At 37.3% G+C, this 26,324-nt stretch overlaps 1 protein-coding gene and 2 non-coding genes across 4 annotated transcripts; all 3 read right to left on the bottom strand.

Annotated features, from left to right (window-relative positions):
- Nucleotides 1–2,870: 2,870 nt before the first annotated feature.
- Nucleotides 2,871–8,805, bottom strand: LOC149814001 (mRNA-decapping enzyme subunit 2-like). 2 transcript variants are annotated; one of them, XM_089990895.1, is made up of 8 exons: nt 8,665–8,805; nt 7,389–7,540; nt 6,032–6,159; nt 5,262–5,360; nt 4,548–4,700; nt 3,758–3,861; nt 3,604–3,671; nt 2,871–3,175 (listed from the first exon to the last, which is right to left on the bottom strand). In XM_089990895.1, the coding sequence occupies exons 1-8, from the start codon at nt 8,715–8,717 to the stop codon at nt 2,985–2,987; spliced, it is 948 nt and encodes a 315-aa protein (XP_089847021.1). In that variant the 5' UTR covers nt 8,718–8,805; the 3' UTR covers nt 2,871–2,984. The 2 variants fall into 2 exon arrangements, with proteins under 2 accessions (XP_089847021.1, XP_089847022.1); XM_089990896.1 differs by having other exon boundaries at nt 3,631–3,671.
- Nucleotides 8,806–24,525: 15,720 nt separating this feature from the next.
- Nucleotides 24,526–24,616, bottom strand: LOC149814000 (small nucleolar RNA snoR1). Its single transcript, XR_016428393.1, has one exon. It is a non-coding gene; the product is annotated as a small nucleolar RNA snoR1 (small nucleolar RNA).
- A 110-nt stretch (nt 24,617–24,726) lies between these two features.
- Nucleotides 24,727–24,821, bottom strand: LOC149813999 (small nucleolar RNA snoR1). The gene has a single exon (XR_016428394.1). It is a non-coding gene; the product is annotated as a small nucleolar RNA snoR1 (small nucleolar RNA).
- Nucleotides 24,822–26,324: the final 1,503 nt, after the last annotated feature.

Raw genomic sequence — 26,324 nt, 5'->3', positions numbered from 1 at the left:
TAAATTAGTATTAGGTACGGATATTATTAATATTATTAGTGTTTATGCACCTCAAGTAGGTTTAGATGATTCCATTAAGCGTCATTTTTGGAAAGATTTAGATGGAGTAATACAAGGGATATCTTATGGAGAAAAGCTTTTCATCGGCGGTGACCTTAATGGACATATAGTCATTAGTAGGGATATATTTGAGAATATTCATGGAGGCTATGATATAGGAGAAAAAAACGAAAGTGGAGAGAATTTTAGATTTTGGTTTGCCCTATGATATGATCTTAGCAAACACTTGGTTTAGGAAGAGGAAGTCTCACCTAGTAACATTTAAAAGTGGGGTTAATACGGGTCAGATAGATTTTTTCCTACTTAGAAAGAGAGATAAGGGTTGTTGCATCGATTGTAAGGTTATACCGGAAGAAAGTGTAGCTACACAACATAGAGTCTTAATTTTAGATCTTAGAACTAGACAATGCAGCAAAAAGGATAGACATAGGATAAATCCTAGAATTAAGTGGTGGGCACTGAAAGGAGCTAAATAAGGAATGTTTGTAGAGCAAGTAGTTAAGGAAGCTGATTGGTGTCTCGAGAAGGATTCAGAATCAATGTGGAATAAGATAGCGGGTGACATGAGAAAGGTGGCTAAGGAGGTATTGGGTGAGTCTAAAGGCGGTGCACCGCTAGGTAAGGATACATCATGGTGGAATGAGGATGTCAAATTAACTATTAAGGTTAAAAGAGAGAGTTATAGAAATCTAAGAGTCGTGATAATGAGAATTTGGAGAAGTATATGATAGCAAAGAAGGAAGCTAAAAAAGTAGTTCGAAACGCGAGGGATAAAGTATATAAGGAGGTTTATGACAAGTTGGATACCAAAGAGGGCGAGAAGGATATTTATAGGCTTGCAAAGACGAGAGATAGAAAATCGATGGATCTGGGTATGGTTAGATGTATCAAAGATGAAACACAAAGGGTTTTAGTCAAAGATGAGGAGATTAAGGAGATATGAAAAGATTATTTTGCTAAGCTATTTAATGGAAATCATGCTCAGGATCTTGGAGACTTGTCCATTCCTTTTCATGAGATGAATCATGACTTCATGCGCAAGATTCAAAAGAAAGAAATTGCAGAGGCTTTGAAGAAAATGAAATCAAGAAAGACAGTTGGCCCAGATGATATACCTATCGAGTCTTGAAAATGCTTGGGAGAGAAAGGTTTAAAATGGTTGACAAATCTTTTTAACAAGATTTGACGGACAAATAAAATGTCTAATGAGTGAAGGAAGGATACTTTGGTGCCTCTATATAAGAATAAGGGTGATATACAAGATTGCACAAACTATCGTGATATAAAACTCATGAGTCATACTATGAAACTTTGGGAGAGGGTGATTGAGTCTAGGTTGAAGAAGGTTGTCATGATATCGGAGAATCAATTTGGTTTTATGCCTGGAAGATCAACTATGGAAGCTATACATCTTCTTAGACAACTTATTGAGAGAAATAAAGAGAGGAACAAAGATTTGCATATGGTTTTTATTGATTTGGAGAAGGCATACGATAGAGTACCTAGGGACGTTATCTGGTGGACAATGATGAAGAAAGATGTTTCTCTCAAGTACATTAGTATAATTAAGGATATGTATGAAGGAGTAGTAACCAATGTCCGCACTTGTGGATGGGTGACAACCAATTTTCCTATAACGGTTCAGTTACATCAAGGATTTGCTTTAAGCCCTTTCCTGTTTGCTATAGTGATGGATGAGCTTACGAGATCAATTCAAGAAAATGTGTTGTGGTGTATGTTGTTTGCTGATGATATTGTTTTAATTGATGAGTCTAGAGCTGGGGTTAATGCTAAGTTAGAATTATGGAGACGGACATGGGAAGCAAAATGTTTTAAGTTGAGTAAGAGTAAGATAAAATATATAGAATGTCAGTTTAGTAAGCAACAAAGTAGTGATGGGAGTGTAGTGAAGCTTGGTGAGCAAGAAATACCGGTGGATGATTGTTTCAAATATTTGAGATCTATCATTCAAAAGTATGGAGAAATTGATGGAGATGTAAATCATAGGATAAAGGCTGGGTGGATGAAATGAAAAAGTGCAACTGGAGTGTTGTGCGATCGTAGAATGCCATTGCGGTTGAAGAAAAAGTTTTATAGAACGACTATTAGGCCCGCTTTACTATATGGTACGGAATGTTGGGCTGCCAAGAGACATCATATTCAAAAAATGATTGTAGCTGAGATGTGTATGCTTAGATGGATGTGTGGAAATACAATAAAAGATAAGATTCAGAACGAAGAGATACGTAAGAAGGTAGGCGTTGCACCCATTGAAAATAAGATGAGAGAGAATCGTTTACGATGGTTTGGACATATTCGGCGAATGCCTAATGATGCTCCAGTTAGAAGGATGGAGAAATGAAAAAATATATTAGTTAAAAGAAGTCGGGGTAGGCCTAGGAAGACTTGGATGGAGATGATAGGAAAGGATATGAATGCTTTGAACCTCACCGAGGACATTACATTGAATATAAATGATTGGAGGAGAAGGATTCATGTGGAAGACCCAGAATGATTTTCTTTGTTGGTTCATATCGCCGACCCCAATTGTTTTGGGATGAAGGCGTAGTTGTTGTATATATATATATATATATATATATATATATATATATATATATATATATATATATATATAGAGAGAGAGAGAGAGAGAGAGAGAGAGAGATCTACATCTCTTTAAAACAAAAACCCTCAAAGACCAGATCCATGCTGGCCTTGCCCAACAGGGCATCAATCTGGGGGGTAGGCTTTGGAAGTTTAAAAACTACCCGTGCATATTTAACATTGACCAGAACCAGAAGAACAAAATAGAAAGAGAAGGTTCACTTCCATCCCTGAGTCATTAACGTGTTCCATTCACAGAAAACAGAAATAAAGAATAGCTACAGGACAGCTATATCTATAACAGGATATCAGAGCACCAGCTAACTGCTGGTGAATGCAGCTTCCAAAGTCCGTAGGATATGACCGGAATCAAACCTAAAATTTCTGAAGCTTTTACCAGGACCAGTGACAGCAACGCTAACACCAACATGACCTTCGACACCAGATCTAGATGGCACTGCATCACTTGTGCTCCCAATCGAACCAGCCTTTGCCTTCCACACACATGCCCCTTCAAAGAATATTATGCCCTCGTCACATTTGGTCGAACAAACTACCAACAATTTAGCTAAGTGCAGGCAACCAGAATAATAATTTCTAAGAAATAGCCTGACATTCAGCTTCAAGGTTAGTCATCCATCCCTAAACTAAGTCAGTTTCATTAGGTGAGTATATATATATATATATATATATATTCCAAAACAATATTTTCCAATATAGATGCATGCTTATCATAGGTTGCTAAAACTTTGTGGAAGTAATCAGGAATGTTCAGAGAAGAGCAAATTATTTTAGGCTTTTAGTCCCACCAAACAAGAGCATGATGAACAGACTTCTAATTATCCACAAAGTGCAAGGCTGCACGAGACTCACATGATCATGTAACAACACTCGCATACAGGTAAACATGCACCCCACACGTGAGAGAGAGAGAGAGACCTTTAATGGGTGCATCAGATTTCTGACCTGCAGTAGGATGATGTGCTGCAATCCATGCTTTAAGCGGCCTGCATGAGAAAGATCAAATTTCGTGAGCTGGTAAAAATGTTGTCAAATATGAGTTGTCACTTCTGCAATACAATCACAAACATACATAAAAAAGGGAGCAACCATGAACAGTTTTATCCCATTTGATGCACGGGAATTTACATCATTTCCAGCTGGCTGAAGCTCATCAAGCCGGTGCCAAGAAATCTCCTGCACGTGTAACAAGAAACAGACCAAATCTCCATCAAAATTGAAAGCAAGACCCTGCATCACATGCTAATTCCTGAAAATGTTAAGAAGGCATCTGAATAACACTTCAAACCTTGGATTTACTTGGTGTTGAAAGTTATTTTGGCAAAAGTTGGCACTTCGCTAGGGCTTGATAAAAAGAAAATAAAGAATTGTTTTTTAAATTTGAGCTATCTTTCCATAAATAACCTTTGAGGAAGGCCTCTTTCAGGAGCCATCATTCTCACAATCTTGCTTGCTCTCTTTTCTCTCCACATAAATCGACAAACTCTACTCACTTTCAGCCTTTCCTTTTTCCAACCTCATCTAGCCATGAGCTATCCAGAAAGGAAAGGCAACATACCGTTGGTTCTCGGTGTGTGTGTGTGTGTGTGTGTGTGTGTAGAGAGAGAGAGAGAGAGAGAGAGAGAGAGAGAGAGAGAGTATGGTGGCAGTCACAGTAGTTGATGAACAACCTTGGTAGTTGCGGTGAGAATGATTAATTATGTCTATTATAGTGGTGGTAATAGTGGTCACGCCAAAAAACATTGACTATAATCACGTGTAAAAAGACTTCCAATAGAAATTCAAACATAAACTCAGTATAAAACATGATTCTGTACCTGCATAAGTTTGTATAATAAGTATAGATTGTGAGAGTAACGTACACTTATCTCTTTCTTTGTCAAAGGTGCAAAGACAGTATCTTCTTTCACTCCAGCAATAATATAAAGCCTCATTCTCTGTTGTCCTATCACAACTTCAATATTGTCTTCCAACTTCAAAAGCTTGGAAATGTCAAATCCAGTTTCTTCTAAGACCTGATTTTATAAATAAAAATATAAAGAAAGAACATTGGCAAGTAATTGAGAGCACTTATCTGCCATATCACCAGATAGCATCAGAGATCAATAAATAATCCAATACAACTCAAACATTAAGGACCAGTCTTCACATAGACAATCTAAATGCCTGGCTCATAATAGTGGACTACATTCTCATGATTATATTGCAAGGAAAAAGGGAGTCTGTCAAGCAAAACACAAACAGCAAAGACACATACTCTTGCAATTAAACAACTCATAGTTGTTATCCAAAAGCAAAGTAACAGTTCGTGCTTGAAAGAAAAACAGCATTTTTTGCCGTTTCTCAGTAGTAGATGGCTCAATATCTTTGGTAAGATAGAGGCTCTAGTGAACTGCAATTGTCAGCTATCCTTGTAAATTGTAATATGCTACTAAAGATGCACATACAAATAGTAAAAGTCTGTAGAGGTGAAGATATGTGTAGATAACCCCAAAACAAATGGCTTCCCATGTGACACAAGATAATGAAATAACACCTATAAAGATTTTCTACTAGTTACATAGGTAGTCTCATACCTCTCTGATTGCACATGTATGGTCCTCCTCATCCTTGTTCTTCTTTCCACGGGGAAAACTCCAACTTGCACCAACTTTCCAACCCTTCACTAGTAGACACTGCAAAATCCGATACATGTTTGGCATCAACTACTTAAAGATCATCCTCAAGTCCCTCAATAGTGAAATGCAAAGAAACTTATAATGTCCGTACATAAATAAAGGAATTGCTTTTTAGTTGTACTTCAAGGAATGTCCAGTAAATACCGATGCAAAAGTATAAACCAAAGAAAAGTTGCAGCAGAAAAAAGAACAAGTCGCATGTGAAAACCACTATGATAGGCATTGAATGATTTATCTTTCTTTTGTTTCAAAATTTCAAGTAGAAGATAGCAATGAAGCATGAAATAAGTGCATTTACATGTTGAACTACAATATCCGACTATAATATAATCAAGAGAACTTGTAGAGGTTCCTTCTACAAATTATCACGAACAAAAACCCACTTTGCTACTACTACCAACACCACAGCCACCATAAAACAAGCACAATAACCCACAATCATGATTCCAGATGTGTTAATCCAGAACATTTAAAATGTGAACAGAGAATAACAGGATGGCTGCATCTTTTTTTTTTCCTTCTTTATTTCATTTTCTTTAATCAGCAACATTGCCAGTCTCTACATTTAGAATAGCAAAAATTTGTACAAGTACAGCATCAAGATATCAGAAGACAGCCAAAGAGATTGAAACCATTACATCTTATTACCAAATAGATAAACACCTTACCCGTTCATAGGATTCATCTAAAATAATTGCACCTGTCACTGGAACCCGAACTTTGTAGGATGTGAAGTCCTTATATATGTCATCAATATGAACAATGTATGGCCTTAACGCAGCACAACTATTAAACACTATGGAGAATTAAAGAAAACAAGGGAATGGATATCACTTAATATTCAAACAGTATGACATCATTTAGCAGAATTACTTAATTCTACAAAAGATTTCTTACAGATTGCTCGTTCACTATGTAAAATAATCTAAAAAGACAATAATAGAGAAGCTATAAAAAATCACAGTTTCTTAGCAACTTACGAGAAAGTACAATCCAACTATAAACATACAACACTCTTTTTCTTGAGTGCTTGTGGCTGAATAGGTATGTGTAGTAGGTAGATGAAAGCATTCAGGTATCTGGTTGCACATACATGCATTTGCAGGTGATCTTTGCATGCTTCTGTATGACATTTTTGCCTCCAAAATAGAAACAAAATCTTCAAGTTGTATGAGCTAGGTCACCAAATATTTTTCTCAGCATTCCAATCATGTTGGGTGTGTATTTAGTTTTTTGAAGCGCTCATATAGGCAAGAGTCTACTTTCAGATGAAGAGCAGGAAATTATTACTCAAGATAGAAGGATAGACCATTAATGAGCCAGAAATAATACTCAACAAAAGATTAAGATTCATGGCGCTGCTCCCAGAAAATTCCCTTAGTTTTGATTTGTTACATTGCAACCATGGTTTACCTCGCCTGCACGTGAGTGAAACACAGTTTTGAATGCTTCAAATCTGAACCAGTCTGGTGTCTTACACATAACTGGGAAATGCAGTCTCACTTTCCATATGTAAAATTCCAGACTATATCTTGACAATTTCAGGCATGTTTGTTTTGGTCACAGGTGAGAAAGTAGATCACAAGGTCAACCTTGTTATCTACTTTCACAAGTTTCAAGGTAAAAGAGGCAAAAACAATCACAGCTAGAAATCACAATCACAACTACTTTTTAATGTTTCACTAATCTTGACAAAGTATGGTTCTTGTGATTTACAATCACAAGAACAAAAAATCACAGGGCATTGCAAACATGCCTTTCTTCTTAGATACATAGTGATTTTTCATGGCTTCAATATTCTTTCAGATAACAAAGAAGAGAATTATCATGTTCTAAATTAGATTCCAATTTCACAAATACCAACAGGAAAGACAATGATGATCCAACGTAATCCATCATCAATAATTTTCTATATCCATCAAGTTTACAAGAAAAACACTTGGGCTACCAACAGTTCTTCTATATGCTGCAACCACTGAGTGAGAGTTTCCACTGTAAAAATAAGCAAGATTAGCGCTTGGATACTTAAAGAAGTAAATTCCCTGAGGGAGAGTGACTTCAGTGATGGATTCTGCTCCACTGAATTGTCTTCGTAAAACCAGTGGGCTTGCTCCACGAGAAATAATATCCTCTCAAAAGACTGCAGGTCTTCTTTAGGAACGTTCAAAACAAAACGACTGCAGGAAAAAAAACAGCAGTAGTACTTTATTAATTTGAAGCACAATATAAATATCACAGAAAAATATGGCTTTCAAGATGTCTGTCACATCCAATAATTAGCATCAACAAGAAGGCTCGTTTCCCCAAACCCTCAAACCTCTCGAGATTGTGACTTTACACAACCAATTGTAAATGGTCATTGACCAAACAGATTTGCCAGGGGGATGACTTTTCTCCCGAATGGTGGTTGCCAAAAACCATTGACGATGAGCATGAGTACTAGGCTTCAGCCCATAACATAAATGAGAAGTTCCTCAGTTTTCCTTGTCGCACTTCTTTCCTTTTCCAAAATCCAAATCAAGGAGAAACACTGCCAGTTCAAATGGTTCAAAAGGTGACCACATCCACATGAGCAAGGGCCCCCACCTTCTAAGATGGTTCACTCTAATGAAGACCGGTTTGAAACAACGTTTAAGGCATTGTCTAAGACGATCAAACTAGATTTTTCAGATAGCTGAATATTTTGCAAAACGTGAGGTACGCAACCACCGTTCTCTGGTTATTCTTATTCTACTAATCAATTTTAAGGTACTAAAAGTCCAAAACCCTGTCAACTTATCGTATGAAATAACTTGCAGCTCCAGCACCGATGATGGTTGCAAAAACGTAACCGATCCCGCACCCTTCCACTATTGAACTGAAAAGAAAAGGAAAGAACCGGGGGGGAGGGGAAAGAGAAGAGTCTGAAAAAAAAATGATGTGAATCCTAGGAACGACAGAAAATCGTCTTGAAGCTCTGTGTCGCCGAAGAACATTATTTAGTGACGAAGAGAAATCTCCGTCTATTTCTGACGATAGTTTATGCGTCTCGCCAAAATTTTGGGGGTTCATGTGTACAACTTCACTTGGATATCAAGAAGGAACCAACCAACCAACCAATAGTAAACGATCCCAGAACTAAAGAAAAATTACATGAATTGCATCCGCTGACGATTGTAAGATCACAGGAGAGCAATGACGAGATAAAGTAGGCTTCGTGTTAAACAAAAGGATTTCTCGCTAAAAGTTAGAGGGAGTAAAAGGGATCACTACGAAAATCAAAGGCAGAGAGAAATCTCAGGAAAACAGAGAAGAAATGAACCTGCAAAGATCGTCGAGAAGCTCCTGAGGAGGAAGACCGTTTTTCAACGCCATGCCCGCCTCGATCAAAAACTCGTCGTCCTTCTTCACTCAACAGAGAGCTTCCCCCGCCCTAAATTCATTTATTTCCTACCCACAGCCAGAGGAGGGAATGAAGTGCTCCTCCTCCCGATCCGTAGAATTAGTGAAGATTTGGATTCGAAACCACCTCGGGAAACACTCAGCGGTTCAGAAATCCGGATTGGCCACTAGGGATGGCGGTGGGCTTAGGAAACGGGGATCCGAACCCGCCCTGTTTGGGGCAGGGCTGAAGGCCATAAAACCGGAAATGGATATGAGAATGGGTTTACTCTTGCCCCTACCTTGCTCAGTCTCTGATCCCGTTAATTAAATTATTAATATGACCTTATTATATTATAAAATAATTTTTAAATCTTTTATATATATATATATATATATATATATATATATATATATATATATATATATATATATATATATATATATATTAACCTTAAGTTCTTACTTGATACCTTTAAAAATGAGTCCCCCTTTTCTCCTCTTTCTTTATTCTAATGGCTTTACAGAAGGACCATTTAAATCTTGTACTTAGGAAAAATAGGAACTCATCCAAATTTGCCTTATTTGGAGCAGAGATAAAGGACATAAAACAGAAAATGGACTGAAGATGGAAGTGAAAATCAAAACCCATCACAAGGATGGAGGGCAAAATTTTGAGACGAGTCTAAGGTGGAGAGCTTGTCCCCCACACCCACCCCGGTCCACTGTCATCCCTAAGCCTTACCCAAGTGGCCAAGCCCCACAAAGGCAAATGAACTCCCTACGCAATCAGTTTTTTTTTTTTGCGTTTACTTGGGTAAGTTTGGTTATGTTTTTGAAAAGTGAAAATATTATTCAAAAGATATCCACCTTCAAAATCTCATAAGATTTAAATATCATGAGTCCGCATGAAAAAATGAATCTCACACAAATTCACAAATCTCAATTTTGGATTTCATGCAACTCACTTGTTATGAGTTTTCTTTTGAGGTTCTTTGCCAATTTTTTTTATGTTTGGTCGTTTTTGCGTATTGTTCAATTGAGATTCACTACCTAGATGCAACCAAATGTATATTATCACCCTAATGTAGAAACCATTTGTCAAGAATCGGCTGGATTTGGGTCAGTCTGAATCAGCCAATTCTTCCAGTGGTTTTGAAAAATCAATTACAGTTTCTCGAGTGAATTGTTTATGTTAAAAAACAATTAAAAAATATTTTATGTTTATCAAAATGTGACGTGTTTAAACCATTAAAATAATATTAATAATAATTTTAAGCACTTTTATATTTATTAAAAAATATCAGATTCAGGTTAGTATCGTATCTATTTTCCGCGGATACGATAATATGGGCCGATACTTATTTAGGTGTTCACCTTAGCAGTTGATGCCGCTGCACCCATCACAAGATGTTGAATGAAGGCTCCCTTTTAGTCTGATAAACTATCTTTGCTCGCCCACGTAGACCATCACAATAAATAATTGGAAATGAATTTAGTTCATGTAAGCGTTGTCCAAAACATATTGTAAATGAACAATGCATTTCTTGCGTCGTTTGAACTGTGAAGCAAAGGTGAGCCAAGCATCTTCTCGCAAAAAAACTTGGATTTAGATTGGTAAGTTGACGATTCAATATGTCTCTTTAAATGAGTCAATCTCAAGCCTAATAGTAGGATTGTTAATGTAAACTAGTTATATCTAACAATATTGGGTATGTTTCGGACTGCCATGTATATACTTCTTTGGCACTCTCAAGTGATCCAAAAAGCCTTACGGCTTAAGAACCTCATGTATCCCGACCCTCTCTCCTCATCTTGATGTACATGCTTTCAAGTATCTATAAAGAAGCTTTTTGCATCCTTGCCTTTTTTCTCTCTTTGTGATTTTGCATGCACATACTCTTGTTTTCGCTCGTGCGTGTGTGTTAGTGAGTTGCTTGTGCGCCTAAAAGACCTGCTTTCAATGTTTGTGATTACCCGAAGATACGTCGCGAGGGCCTTCACTTCTAAGTCAGTGACAAGTTGATACCAAAACCTTGTCGACATTGGGATTGACAATGGCACTGAAAAAAAATGTCATGACTCCTTCAGGCAGTATAGTTCTTCCTGAAGAAGATTTCATGACCGATGATCGGGTGTCAGCCATCTCGCGTAATGTTGTCAAGCTGACTGGGACAGTGACCAATATGGAAAAATTGTTCAATGGGACTTGTGTTGCTTTTAAGAATCTCAACACAGAGATCAAGACGGTGGTAGAGGGAGTGAAAGACTCTGTAGAAAGTCTTGCCACTAGATTTGGTTATTTGGTAGAGGACCTTCCCACCAAATTTGATGATCTGCTAGGTCAGTTCAACATCATGGTTGTTGAATTAGATGTTGTCCAACAAAAGAATGACCAGTTTGAGTACCAATTGAGGACCGACTCAGCTGGCAGAGTTGCGACGTACGTGGATAGACCATGTTATAGGCTACCTGAGCTCGCAAAGTATAAGGGCACGCGGGACTCAAAGGATCTCAAGAACTTTATCTACGAAATGAATCAGTTCTTAGAAGCTACAATAATAGAGGAAGATGCAGATAGGCTACAGACAACAACAATGTAATTTGTGGATGAAACGACTCTTTGGTGGAGACGTCGCTTGGGTGATGTTCGAAGTGGGTTGGTTACTATAGTCTTGTGGGAGGACCTCAAAAAGAAATTATGAGACTACTTTTTGCCTAAAATCAAAAGAAAATGACCTGCAAAAAGTTGCTACCATTGAAACATAGAAGATACTTTACGGAGGCACTTGATGCACGAGTGCCATGATACCACTTGGGCGGGTCACCCAGGACAACAGAGAACGTTGGCATTGTTGGAACATATATTCTACTGGCCGAAGATGTGTGACGATGTGGATGCTTATATGCGGACTTACTCGATTTGCCAATAAGACAAGTCCATCAATTAGAGACCCGGTGGGCTACTGGAGCCCCTACATGTGTCAAGTTGTCCATGGGAGTGCATAACCATGGATTTTATCGTGAACTTGCCAAAAGCTTAAGGGTGCAATTCTATCTATGTGGTTATGGACAAGTTTTTAAAGTATGTTATCTTTGTGCCTGCCCCTGTCACCTGCTCAGTTGTCGATACTGCCAAGTTGTTTGTGTAGAATACAATCAATCATTGAGAAATCTCAGAGAGCATTGTCAGTGATCGTGATGCTCACTTCATTGACAAATTTTGGCGAGAAGTGTTTCACTTGATTGAGACAAACTTGCACTTCAGTATAAATTTTTATCCTCAAACCGACAGACAAACAGAGAGGATCAATGACATGTTGGAGGAATATATGCGGCACTTTGTCAGTGCCAATAAAAGAGATTGTATTGATTTACTTGATGCAGCTCAATTCTGCTACAACCTTCAAAAAAGCGAGTCATGTAGCCATAGTCCATTTGAAGTTACAACCGAACAACGACCGCAGACTCTTCACTTCCTTACTGCACGAGGACGTGGCAAAGCGCCTTATGCATACCAGTTCGTCAGAAACTGGTAAGATAAGGTAGAGTTAGCAAAGGCATATTTGAACAAGGCGATCAAACGCATAAAGAAATGGGCAGATGAGAAGCGTCGATCGACATAATTTTGTGTTGGGAATAAAGTATTGGCAAAGCTATTTTCAGATCACACAACCATCTTTCGAGGCCTTATTTGCAAGTATGTGGCCCCTTCACCATTATCAAGTGTGTGGTCGTAAACTTGGCGTATTGCTTGTACTTGCCAACAAACTTTCAAGTGCATTTGATATTCTACATATGCAACCTGAAGTCATTTTACAAAGACGAAGGAGACCCTCAATAGAGTAAGCTTCAACATACTCCCATTCCGCAATGCACACCATCAACAGTCAGCATCCCAGGCAGAGAACCTGAAATCATCCTCAACCATTCCCACAACTACCTTGAAGAAGTCAAAAAGTACTTAGTACAGTGGAAGGGATTGCCATAATGTAAAGCCACCTAGGAAAAGGCCACCAACACGTTTCAGCATCGACAGCTTGTAGAGAACTACCATGAACAATTGGCGTCAAGGACGATGCCAACTTAGGCGGGGGAGCATGTTCTGAACCGTCATGTTTTTCACCTTTTTGTTTCTGATGTATATACCTCTTTGGCGCTCTTGAGTGCCCCAAAAGGCCTTACGGCTTAAAAACCCCATGTATTCAGACCCTCTGTCATCCTCTTGATGTACTTTACTTTCAAGTATCTATAAAGAAGCTTTGTGCATCCTTCCCTCTTTGCTCTCTTTGTGATTGTACATGGGCGTACTCTTGCTTTCACTCATGCATGTGTGTTGTGAGTTGCTCGTGCACTTAAAAGACCTATTTTTTGTGTTTGCAATTACCCGAAGCTACGTCACCGAGGGTCTTCGCTTCTAAGCCCATGACATGATAAATATTTCGGGATAATGAAGGTACTGAACTATTGCATGAAACTCACCTTCACCTTCTTTTCATATATTTTTAGATTTTTTTTTGTATATCATGAATGTGATTTAGAAAGTTTGTTTACTAGGAAATGGATTTTGACACTACAATAAAATAGGTCATTGCTGACGATATTTATCATAAAAAATATATGATTTATGGTGGCCAATAACATAAACGACGATATTTATCGTCATTTTGGGCATCAAGTTTTTACCATCATTTATATTTCTATTTTTTATGATATTTATATATCATTATTTTTATAAAAATAAATTTCATGATATAATATAGTCGATATAAAATAGTTGGCTCTAAAATGTCGTCGATAATAGTATTTAAAAATGATGATAATTATCATCGGCTATAAAAGTTAAAACCGACAATAAATTGTCGCTTATATTACTTAAAGCCATCATTAAATATCGTCGGCTATACTAGTTAAGATCGGCGATAACTATCGTTGCCTTTATTATTTACCAATGATAAATATCGTCAGTTATATATTAAAAAATGTCGATAATTATCATTGTTTATATATTGAAAAATCATTTATGTTCAAATAACCGATGATATTTATCATCGATTATAGTAATTAAAGTTGACGATAAATATCGTCGACTATATTTAATATCAATGACGATGTTTATCGTTGGTTCTCTATTAAAGGCGACGATAATTATCATCGTATTAATATTGAAAAATCATATTCAAATAGCCGATGACAAATATTGTTAGTTAAAACTTACTATAAATATTGTCGTCTGTGTTATTTTAAGCTGACGATAATTATGATCGTCATTGACTATATTTTTTTTAAAAACCCAACGATATTTAACGTCAACATTGACTACTTTTTTTTTGTTTTTTTATTTACACTGCTCAACAAACACATCTTTCAGAACGAAATTTCACTTTTGCTATGACAATTAGACCCCTATCATCTTGACTTAATTATTGGCAATACAGAGATTTGGCTCTAGGGAAAAAAGAAGTGTCTAGAAAAATAATATGCCAAATCAAAATCACAGCTTATACATTTTAGCCATTATCTAATGATAGCAGCTAGCGAGGAGTTAGAATACAATACAATACAATACAACAGTAGATTACTAACAAGGTACTGAGCAAGATCATACTGTTCCAAATCAAAATCATAGCTTATACATTTTAGCCATTATCTAATGATAGCCGCTAGCAAGGAGTTAGAATACAATACAATAGTTTTTCTGTTGCATCCGTAATGAGTCAGCATGGGAATATCAGTTAAACTAGCAACTCTAGTAATCAAACCACTCTGAAAGCATCATTTATGACCAATAAAAATGCAGTTGAAAACCAACTCTCTAACATGACACAGGTTAGAACTCATTTCCTAAAAATCCCCATCTCATAGATGTCGCCCAGTTGCTAACCTTCTCAATAAAGCCATGGCAATTTAACCAACAATTGCAAGAGAATGGCCAAAAGTAACCATTTGTGTCCATAGAATTAGTAAAACCTTCCAAAACGATGACCACATGGCACAACCCAGTCACTTGACATTTCAAAATGCCTGAGGGATCACTATAGGATCTCTTAAGGTCTACGTTTGGTCAAATGGTGAGAACTTGTTAGTTGTATTTGCAAAGATTAGCAGAAATGACATAAGGTATCAAAGTTTTTATTCCTGCATATGATATGGCGCTCTCTTTTTCTCTGAAATGCTCAAAGCTGGCACACGTCATGCATATCTTCAAGATATCTATCATTATGCAAAAGCTGGATTTTAACTCTGGACATAGATAGAATGCATACAGTTTGTATTAACTCAAACGAAATAAGTTTTCAATGTTGCATTGTGCTGATTGAAGCTAAATTAAAAGCTCGCCAGGAGACAACTAAATGCAACATTCGGTTATCATCACAAAAGTAAAAAACAGCCCTAGTATGTTCCTTATTTAGGAGAAAGACAAACTTATCTTAATCAGACATCCAAGACAAAATCAGCTCAAAGTTCTACTATAGACTTCCAAGAAGAAGTTGATGGGTTACCGGGGAGCTTCAGTTTTCACAAGTTTTAGAGATAACTAGGTGCAGCTAAGGTAATAGTTGTAGGATCATTAGTTTATAGAAAACACATGGATTCTATTATACTCATTAACAACAAATTTTGAAGAATCAAACTAGGATTTGAAGTTTTAGATTGTCTACAAGATATCAACAAGCCACATCTTTTCTTTTAAACATTTACAGCATCATTTTTCAAGCTATGCAAGGTGAACTCTTAAGTAGCACATGCAAGACACAGTCACATGAACCAGACAGTTCCCACTATTATGAACTTGAGGAGCTAAGAAGCTTTATACATTTCCAAGCACGGAGTTGCTTGGTTCAAATACTTGTGATGATTGATATATGTTAGAATCAAAATCATTATCATGACATAAATCAGATTTTTATATAACATGATATGCAAATAAAACATTTGATTCAAATCGTAACAAGGTTCAAGCATGTCATATTCCATTTTAAACCAAAATCCAGATGAAGACAACAAATCAAGCATATGCAAAGAACAAAATAAGAACAACAAAGAAAACATGTTATTATTCTTCAAAAGGCTAAAGCGTATAAGAATACTCTCCTTAGAGAAGATTTGCCCTCACATACGGTGCAAAAAGGGTCTGGCGTCCTTCCCCCAAGATACAATAGTCTTAGCGATTTGAGTAGGTGCACTCCGATGATAGATTGCTTTTCGAAGACAACCTAAATGAACAACTGTTGCAGAACTCCTCTTTCCGAGAAACACCCACAGAGAACAAAAAAGAGAGTAGGGAGAGAGAAAACTAAGAGCCACTGCATCTGTATGTGTATTACTACAACAAAGCAGTAGATTAGCGACGATCACATTCCGTCGCTAATCTGTCGCTAACATGGTTAGCGACGGATTACCGACAACGAGGCGACAATATGCTTACGTCGCGAATATTTCGACGCTAACTGGCGACAGAATTATTCCGTCGCCAGGTCCGTCGCTAATTGCGACGGAATAACGAGCGCTATATTCCGTCGCCAATCCGCCGGTACTAAACGGCGACCACGGCTTGGCGATGGATTTACTTCCGTCGCTATGCCGTCGCTAGATTAATATGAATAGCGACGGATGGTTCCGTCGCTAATCCGTCGCAAACACAAAAAAAAATTAAAAAAATTTTATTTAAAAATTAAATACCGAGAACTGTACAATTTCTATTTCCTGTAAATAAAAAACAAACCACACAAAAAAAATCATATAACAAGAATCTACAACAATTAATCGTTCCACCTTAAAATTAAGAAGTTTAATTATTTACAATTCAATAATTACAATTAGGAAAAATAAAAAAAATAGAACTTCTTCAACACAATCCTCTAATCATCGCCAAGATTTTGTGCGTCTTCTTGTTCATTGTCTTTATCTGTCCCTTCAGCTCCACTACCCTGATTATCGCTAGCAGCCTACACAAGAAAAGAACAGTCAGTATTGATAAACAAAATATAATGAAATAAATTACACACTATATGTGATTCTATCATGTGCTCATGTGTGATCTAAGGCAATAAAAAAACTCTATATGTGATTCTATCATGCTCATATGTGCTCTAAGGCAGACAAAAAGTTTTATATATATATATATATGTGTGTGTGTGTGTGTGTGTGTGTGTGTGTGTGATTCTATCATGCTCATATGTGTGCTAAGGCAGTCAAAAAATTGAATATGTGATTATAGCATGTTCATATGTGTTCTAAGGCATCTAAAAAAACTCTATATGTGATTCTACCATGCTCAGATGTGCTTTAAGGCAGACAAAAAACTATATATGTGATTCGATCATGCTCGTATGTGTGCTAAGGCAGTAAAAAAATTGAATATGTGAATATAGCATGCTCATATGTGCTCTAAGGTAGGCAAAGCCAAAAAATTTATATGTGATTCTATCATAAATGATATATAACATGTTCATATGTGTTCTAAGGCAGTAAAAAAACTCTATATGTTATTATAGCATGCTCATATGTGTGCTAAGGCAGTAAAAAAACTGAATATGTGATTATAATATGCTCATATGTGTTCTTAGGCAGTCAAAAAACTGAATATGTGATTATAGCATGCTCATATGTGTTCTAATGCAGTCAAAAAAACTTTATATGTGATTCCATCATGCTCATATGTGCTCTAATGCAGTCAAAAAAACTTTATATGTGATTCTATCATGCTCATATGTGCTCTAAGACAGACAAAAAAACTTTATATGTGATTATAGCATGCTCATATGTGCTCTAATGCAATAAAAAAACTCTATATGTTATTATAACATGCTTATATGTGCTCTAAGGCAGTCAAAAAACTGAATATGTGATTATACCTGAGAGGGACCTGGAATCGAAGATCCCCTATCCTGAACAACGGCCTTGATCTCATTTCGGAGAAAGGGGCGACGGTGTATTGAAAGTAGTTATTCAGTGATTCATTAATGATCTGGCGTACATCATCACCGGAAAGAATAGTCGGCTGCTTGGAGCTTATGTCGGCGCAAGAAGTCGGTGAGCCGTAACTGGAAGAACCAATAACTGGTGAACTATTCATATTACTCCCAAACCCGAACACGCGACCTTTTTTGAGTTCACCTGCTGCAGTCACACATGCTGTAGGATCAAATGATGGATGCTGAGTAGCGTCATCGCCATATCGCTCTACCATCTGTTGCTCATATGCCTCCTACAAAATAATGTTTAAAGTATTCATTAATAATTAATGATAACATTATGATAACTTGCATATATATTGCAATGATTATTAATAGAATTAATACATACCGTTGTCGTTCTCGCCTTCTCTGATACGAAGACTCCCGTGGTCTTCCGTTTATGTGTTTCTACAAACACATCCTTATATGGTACACTGCCTCCTTTTTCTGCTTCCTGCGAAGTTAAATGACAAAAGATTTAGTACACAAGTTTGCAACAATACTTATAAAATTAATATTATATATTGATGAGTTACCATTTTCTTTAGGTGGCTCCCAAATGTCTTAGATCCACATGTGTGTAGATGGGCTTCGAGCATCTTCGATCGATTTTGTGCAGCCTTCGCAGAGCGATTTCTAAATGCATCTCCCGCCCACTTATCGCACATTTCATCCCAGTAATCTCTCCTGATAGTAATAGGACCATGGCCCTTCCACAGTAATGGATCATCTACTACGCCAGATGCTTTTTTTGCTGCAGTCTTCATAGTGTGCAGCATGTCTGCAAATCAATTGGCAGCCACCTTCTGCCACACCTTCCTTGCATCATTTTCTTCCACCGTAGTTACGAAGCGATTCGAAGCCTACAAATATTTTCAGAAAGTTAGTAGACATTGCTTAAATAAATTAAATATGAAACACATTAACTATGAGGAACAACTGTATACCATGAATGAGGACCACAATCTGTCTAACACCTCCTTTGGGTACTCTTTCCATTGAGCAACTGGTCCTGGTAGATGTTGAAGAAGTGAATTCCTAATCTCCCGTACTACTTCTTGTGGCTCAAACCTCGCGCTGCACATGAATTGTTACACAGTAAATATCAATATAAAATATTTAAAAGATATGCAATAATTGAAAACAAAATACTTACGATCGATTATCGATATACACTATTCGAATGAGTCTTCTTGTGCCAGCCTAAGAAGACCCTGTTTCCTGTGTTGACTGTTGACTTGTGTGATCAACTAGTGTAGGTGGGTCGTGTACAGGCGCAACATCATCTGTAAAAAAATACATTAGAAATTCTCAGAATGTGCATTTGAACTAATCAAGCATCTAATTAGTTATATGATATACCTATCACAGGAGCCCGTGAAGATGAAGGCTGAGCCTGACTACTACTAGATGAACGACCACTATAACTTTCACGAACCATATTCTAACAAATAACATATGTCATACAATACATTCAAATAATTCACATCAAGTATTACAATGCATTCAAGTCATTCACATCAAGCATTGCAATGCATTCAAATAATTCAAATCATTGACATCAAGTATTGCACTAATTCAAATCATTCGTTAATTGCATAAATTATAATACATTCAGATAATTGAAATCATTCACATCAAGTATTACAATGCATTTGAATCATTCGTATCAAGTATTAATATACATTCAAATAAAATTTTTAATCATTCACACCAAGTATTGCAATACAACTCACATCAAGTATTACAATGCATTTAAATAGAGGTTTGCAGTATAAGATTTTGCTCACTAGCTTGAAAATTCTTCCTCGTCACTAGTTTGACTTTCTTCTTCTTCTTCTTCTTCTTCTTCTTCTTCTTCTTCTTTATTGTTTGCCCATCCACTTGGTACATCATTTGGATCACATTCCTCTATGAATGTTTCATCGGCCAATGGAGATATGACATGCATATCATGCGCAACATCGTGACCATAAGCGAAGTCATAGACATCATCTGATTGATAGTAATCACTGTCTTCAGCTAACTCATCTTCCTGTAACTGATCATACTCGGGGTATAGTTTGGATTTCACCTTGCAAACTGCCCACCATTCATTTCTATCTGACTTTTTTATACTCGGATATGAAGTATAATAAACTTGTTGAGCTTGCGAGGCTAATATGAATGGTTCATATGTTCCAAACCTGGATTTATGATTCACCTCCACAATGCCTGAAGCTTTGTCGAGTCTTGTTGCAGTTGGATCAAACCAATGACACTTGAATATCGTAACCCTGTTATTCATGCCTAAGTAAGTCAACTCCATTATTTCCTCTATAACACCGTAGTAATCATGTTCATTTTCACCGTAGCTGCTACCCTTGACACACACGCCACTATTTATCGTTGATTTGTTTATACCGTAGTCTTTTATATGGAATCGATAACCATTTACGATATACCCGTTGTAGCATTGCACAACTTTGGTCGGACCATTTTCTAAATCACATATTCCTTGATCTTTAACATCACCATGGCGAACCTACGCACAGACATAAACAATTATTGTGATCACGATCAATTAAGTAACTTAGTGTTGTTTATAAGTACAAAATTTATGTTAGCTTATTTACCAACTATTTCAACCACTCCACAAACTTAGTTTCACGTTCTTTTTGTACTTCTGCATCAGTGAGATGTGAAACTTCGCTTTGCAACTCCAGATCAAATCGTCTGCAAACCACAAATACTTATATTACCGAGCCATGTATCCACATATAGAACATAAAAGGATTTATAATTGAGTTGCATATACATATACTTACTCGATGTATGGGTCGATCGCTGAGCAATTAAAAAGAATATAGATGTGTGCTGCATCTTGCTCTCGATCTGTCAATAGCCTTGATCGGCAACTACCAAATGCATGCCCAAGTGGTTGAAATATCGACAGCTTGTCAGCTACAGTTACTTGTTCTCCATCATCGTTACGGGGCGGGCATGTGTAACGTGTTGGAATATGAGGTTCGAAGTACATAGATAAGAAATTTGAAATCTCTTCTAAAGTGTACGCCTCACAAATATAGCCTTCTACTCTTGCTTTATTACGAACCTTTTTTTTAGGTCGAACATGCATTTGACAAGAATATACATTTCAAATTTTAAATATCTGTCATTAAAGAGACAAATATAAAAAAACATATACCTTTCAAATGAGTACATCCATCGATATTGCACAGGGCCACCAACCCTTAGTTCATATGGTAGATGTATGATCAAATGTTTCATAACATCGAAAAATGCTGGCGGAAATATCTTTTCTAACAGACAAACAGTGGTGATGACAGAGTCCTCAAGATTCTTTACATCTGATACAACGACCTCCGATGCGCACAATGTTCTGAAAAATCCGCTCAACTCAGACAATACCCCCCATATAGGTTTGTCTAACATATCATGGAATGCTAGGGGTATCAATCGTTGCATAAAGATATGACAATCATGACTCTTCAACCCATATAACTGTCCATCGTCAATCTTCACAGCCCGAGCAATGTTAGAGACATATCCATCTGAAAATCTCAGTTGTCTCAACCATTGACATACATGTTTTATTTGATCAGGTCCGAGCACGTACTTCGCCTTTGGTTTCAGTACTTTGCCATTATACTCTTTGAGTTCCAATTCTGGTCTTTTACATATTAATTTTAAATCCATACGGGCCTTCGGATTATCCTTCGTTTTTCCTTTAATATTCATTACTGTATTGAACACATTATCAAACACATTTTTCTCTACATGCATCACATCCAAATTATGTCGTATCAATAGGGTCGGCCAATACGGTAGTTCCCAAAAAATAGATTTTTTCGTCCAATTGTGATCCTTCCCAAATCCACGGAAGGGTGTAGGACTGCGGGCATCTGTTAATACATCTGGAAAGTATCGCAAATCTTCTTAGAATCTCTATGCCGGACAATCTTGAGGATGGACCTTCTGTTTCAGTTGTGCCTGCTTTAAATGCATTCTTTTGACGTCGGAACGGATGATCGCTGGGTAGAAATTGACGATGGCAATCAAACCAGCAAGGCTTCCTTCCATGCCTCAATATAAAAGCTTTGGAATCCTCCATGCAGTACGGACAAGCCAACCTCCCATGTGTGCTCCAACCAGATAACATACCATATGCAGGGAAGACACTGATTGTCCATAGAACAACGACCTTCATGTTGAAATTTTGTTTTTTGTGGGCATCATACGTGGTAACACCGTCATCCCACAGTACTTTTAATTCATCAATTAATGGCCTTAGATATACATCAAGATTTTGGCTAGGTGAGGTCGGACCAGGGATCAACAGAGACAAGAAAAGATTTGGACGTTTCATACACAAGCTTGGTGGAAGGTTGTATGGAGTTACAAATACTGGCCAGCATGAGTATGGAGTTGATCTACCCCCAAATGGATTAAATCCATCTGTACATAGACCGAGTCTAACATTTCGCACTTCCATTGCAAAGTTCTGATGAGTACGATCAAAGTGCTTCCAAGCTTCAGCGTCAACAGGATGCGTGATCTTGTTTTCATCGTGTCGAACTTTATTTGCATGCCATCTCATGTGTTTAGTTGTCCTTGAAGACATATACAATCGATGCAATCTAGGAGTGATAGGAAAGTAGCGGAGCGACTTGTATGAAACTTCCTTTGATCTCGTGCTACCATTGCCTCTTGTCTTTGGCTTGAACCGAGGATGCCCACATGACGGGCATGATATGTCGTTTTCCTGCTCCTTGAAATACAACATGCAGTGATTTGGACAAACATCAATCTTTTTGTAACCCATACCTAGAGCGTTGACCATAACTTTCGCACGATAGAAATTTTGTGGCAATTTCTCATCTTTACGCAACATACTCTTCACAATCATGCACAAACGGTCAAAACATGATTGACTCAAATTATACTCGGACTTCAAATTCATTAGTTGAAGAACTGCAAACAAGATAGTGTGACTCTCACAACCGTTCCAAAGTGGCTCATCAGCATCTCTAAGTAAATCATAAAATCTACTAGCTGCATCGTTTGGTGATTCTTCATCTACGGCAGTTCTTACATCACTAGAACTCATAGCAGAACCCAGTTCTGTTCCTGCGGCATCAAATATCAAATTCGTATATGGATTATCGTGCACCACATTCACCCGTGCATCAAAATCGTTTCTAAATTCTTCTCCATAAAACGTCCAGTTCTGATAATCACTCACAAAACCCTTTCTGTATAGGTGATGTCTAACGTCATGAGGTTCTACAAATTGATTATTCTTACAAATCTTGCAGGGACACCTAATCCGACCTGTGGGATCTACCGTACTGACACTTGCCGTTGCAAATTCAATAAAACTGTCAACACCATCCATATATTCATGCGATAACTCATTGTCCACTATCCTACGATATATCCATTCACGGTTTGCAGTCATTCTGTCGTATGATGTTACGAATAGTATCCTAACCAGTTAAAAGAGAACCATCAGAATGCTATGATGAAGAAAATATCAAATTTATCATGCAATATATGATGTCATACAATCACAAGAATTATGATGCATGCATTGATAACTTAATATTTTCATGTGCAAACTATTCATAACACGATACATTCATTTGAAGCATGCTTTCAGTATACAATTTCACATGGAAGACATAATCAAATTGAAAGTAACTACATGTAAGCATGAATACAATCACATCAAACATTGCAATACATCAAAATAATTCATATCAAACAAATGTCAAACATGTACCTGCAGCAAACACACTTCAATATCCCACTAACTACTACCATGCATAGCATGGACTCCGTACTCCAAAAATAAGAACACTTTCATATTCATACATTAAAATCATGCTCAGCATGATCTCCGAACTCCAACAAAGCAGTCCTAGATATCAACAACTAAGTGAGTGTGTGAACAATAAAGTGTTACATTCAATAAATTAAATAACATGTGATGCGCTTGCATCACTTACTCACCACGGGTATTTACCCGATTTGCATTGTTTTTGTCACTTACTTACCACGGATGGCGAGGCACAAGCGAGTTTTATTGAGAAATCTGCAAAAAACACTGTGTTAAAATGAATATTGAAGCTAATTAGGGAAACACAAACACTTATGCAATGCAAAAAACAACTAAACTGTTGATGATATATCTAATGATGAAATGCGATGAAATAAAGTGTGCAAGTAATGTACTGCAATGAATATTGAAGCTAATTAGGGAAACACAAACACTTATGCAAAGGAAGCAAAAAGACTAAACAAAGAAAAATAGAACAAAGAAAAAATAGGAAATGGATCATAAATTGTTTATCTCTGCTCAACGGACGATCTATAGAAGATAAATTTTATACAAGAGGTGACAAAACAAAAATTTTATAAACCAGTACAGAGAAATACTAAACAACCACTTGCCTAACAGATTATAAAAAAGAGAGACACACTAAGAAACCATTTGCAAAATATACAATAAACTAAACCACAACCAATTAAAAATGGGATAATGATATACTCTCTTTAGGATTTCTCTGTTCCCATTTTCTCAATCAAAATCTTTTAAAACTCATATTTTTCTATCATGCCCTTTGTTTCCCCAATCATTAAAAGAAATAAAGGGAAAGAAAAATTAAACTGAATAGAAGGAAAATAATGACAAAAATCTTTTTCTTAACACAAACATGGCACAAGATGTTACATCTTCCCATCCAACAAACATTAGCCCAAACAAATATTCCAAATAATAACACTTGGAAAACAAACTGGTAAATCGGTTAAAACCTCAAAAAGATTATAGAAAATAGGCCAGATAGTCGCTTGCATGTGCTCAAGGAACAACTTCAAGAGATAGTTTTCATACAAGAGGTGTCAGAAGAAGAAATAATCATCATGGACATAACATAAATAAATAAATAAATATAGAAAAATAGTGGGAGATAATGTAAGAAAGATGTCACATGAAAACCATAAAACAAAATGCAAAAAATAACAGAAATGGAGGAAATCGCTCAGAACAGTTTGCTTATCTCTGCTCAAAGAACAAGCTTTGAAAGTTGTTCTCGTACAAGAGGTGTCAGAAGAAGCATTGAATATCATGGAAAAAATGAAAAAGAAGACATAATCATAAAAAGATAGTTTCGGAGGAAGCAAAAATGCAGATGAGGAATCGGAGGAAGAAGAAGAAGAAGAAGAAGAAGAAAATGCAGATGCAAATGATTACCTGCGCGTCGCCGGGCGGTGGCGGGAGGCTGACGGGGAGCGGCAGCTGGCGAGCGGTGGACGGCTGGCGAGCGGCGGCTGGCGAGCGGTGGACGGGGAGCGGCGGCGACCGGGCGGTGGCGAGAGCCGACGGGCGGTGGGAGGGAAAGGGTGGCGGGCGGGAGCAAGACAGCGAAACAGGAAAAAGAGAAAGAGGGATGGGATTAGGGATTTACGCGACATTTAGCGACAGCTTAGCGACGGAATAATTCCGTCGCTAAGCCGTCGTAAATCAAAATACCAAAAAAGCGACGGAATATATTCTGTCGCTACGCCGTCGCTAATTATCGACGACAGAGTTCCCTCTCTAAATCCATCGCTAAAATGGTGTTCTTGTAATAAGAATTAGCGACAAAAAATTGCAGTCGCTAAGTAGCGACAGATTAGCGATAAAAGTTGTTTCCTCGCTAATCCGTCGTGAATTAGCAACAGATTGTATCTCTAGCTAATCTGTCGCTAATTAGCGACGGAAAAAATCCGTCGCAAATTTCCGTCGCTAATTAACAATTTTCTTGTAGTGTATATACGTAACCGCAGCCCTCTAACCACGTTTTATAACCCCTGAACGGGTACAAAAATGTGAAAGAGACTCGTTACCATTTACGAAGTAACGTAACCCGTCAATGAAATGATCCGTTATCCATTTCTCTTTTTCCATAATTTAATCCAAATAAAAAATAATAAATATGAGACAAAAAAATATTGGACTTAGAATGGATATGGCCCTAAATGGCCAATTACCCGAACCTGACCTGACTCGGCGTGGTGGGCGGGCACACATGCGTGTGTGTGTGGTAGCCATCTCATCCCCTTGTTCTTTGGAACAAATGATAGAATCTCCATGTAAATTATAAACTCCACAACGTTTTTGAGATTCTTCAATATGGGACTATTCCACATCATCAAAGTCTAAAAGTACTCCATAAAGGAGTGGTTCCCAAATTGTTTTCTCATTTGAATTAACTTCTCACCTCTTCTTACATCCAACATTCCCCCATAAATTCAAAGAATGAAAACAAGAGGAAACAAAAATGCAAGATGGAGTAATCTGCAGCAGGACATATCATGCTTTCAGTAATGGTACCTTCCGGTTTGAACCACTACCTTAATTGGCTATCTTTACTCCCAAAGAAACAAAGTGAACTAAAGTCTTGAACTTGAACCTTTGGTGTAGGAGTGTACATTAGCAACAACATGATAAAGGTTCTGGTTGTAATCTTTAGAGGCAGCGCGTTAAAGGCTATGTACTATAATCCTGTTTCATGAGTGACTTCAATAATAACCCAATTCCTTAAACTGCGGCCACACAGTCACACTCACATAAGTGGGCTTCTCCAGAGATGCA

This window comes from Nuphar pumila, chromosome 16 (assembly GCF_984573655.1).
Source record: "Nuphar pumila chromosome 16, dmNupPumi1.hap1.1, whole genome shotgun sequence".
NCBI classification, from domain to species: Eukaryota; Viridiplantae; Streptophyta; class Magnoliopsida; order Nymphaeales; family Nymphaeaceae; genus Nuphar; species Nuphar pumila.
Note: the sequence above shows the minus strand (reverse complement) of the source record. Positions and strands in the feature narration are given on the sequence as shown.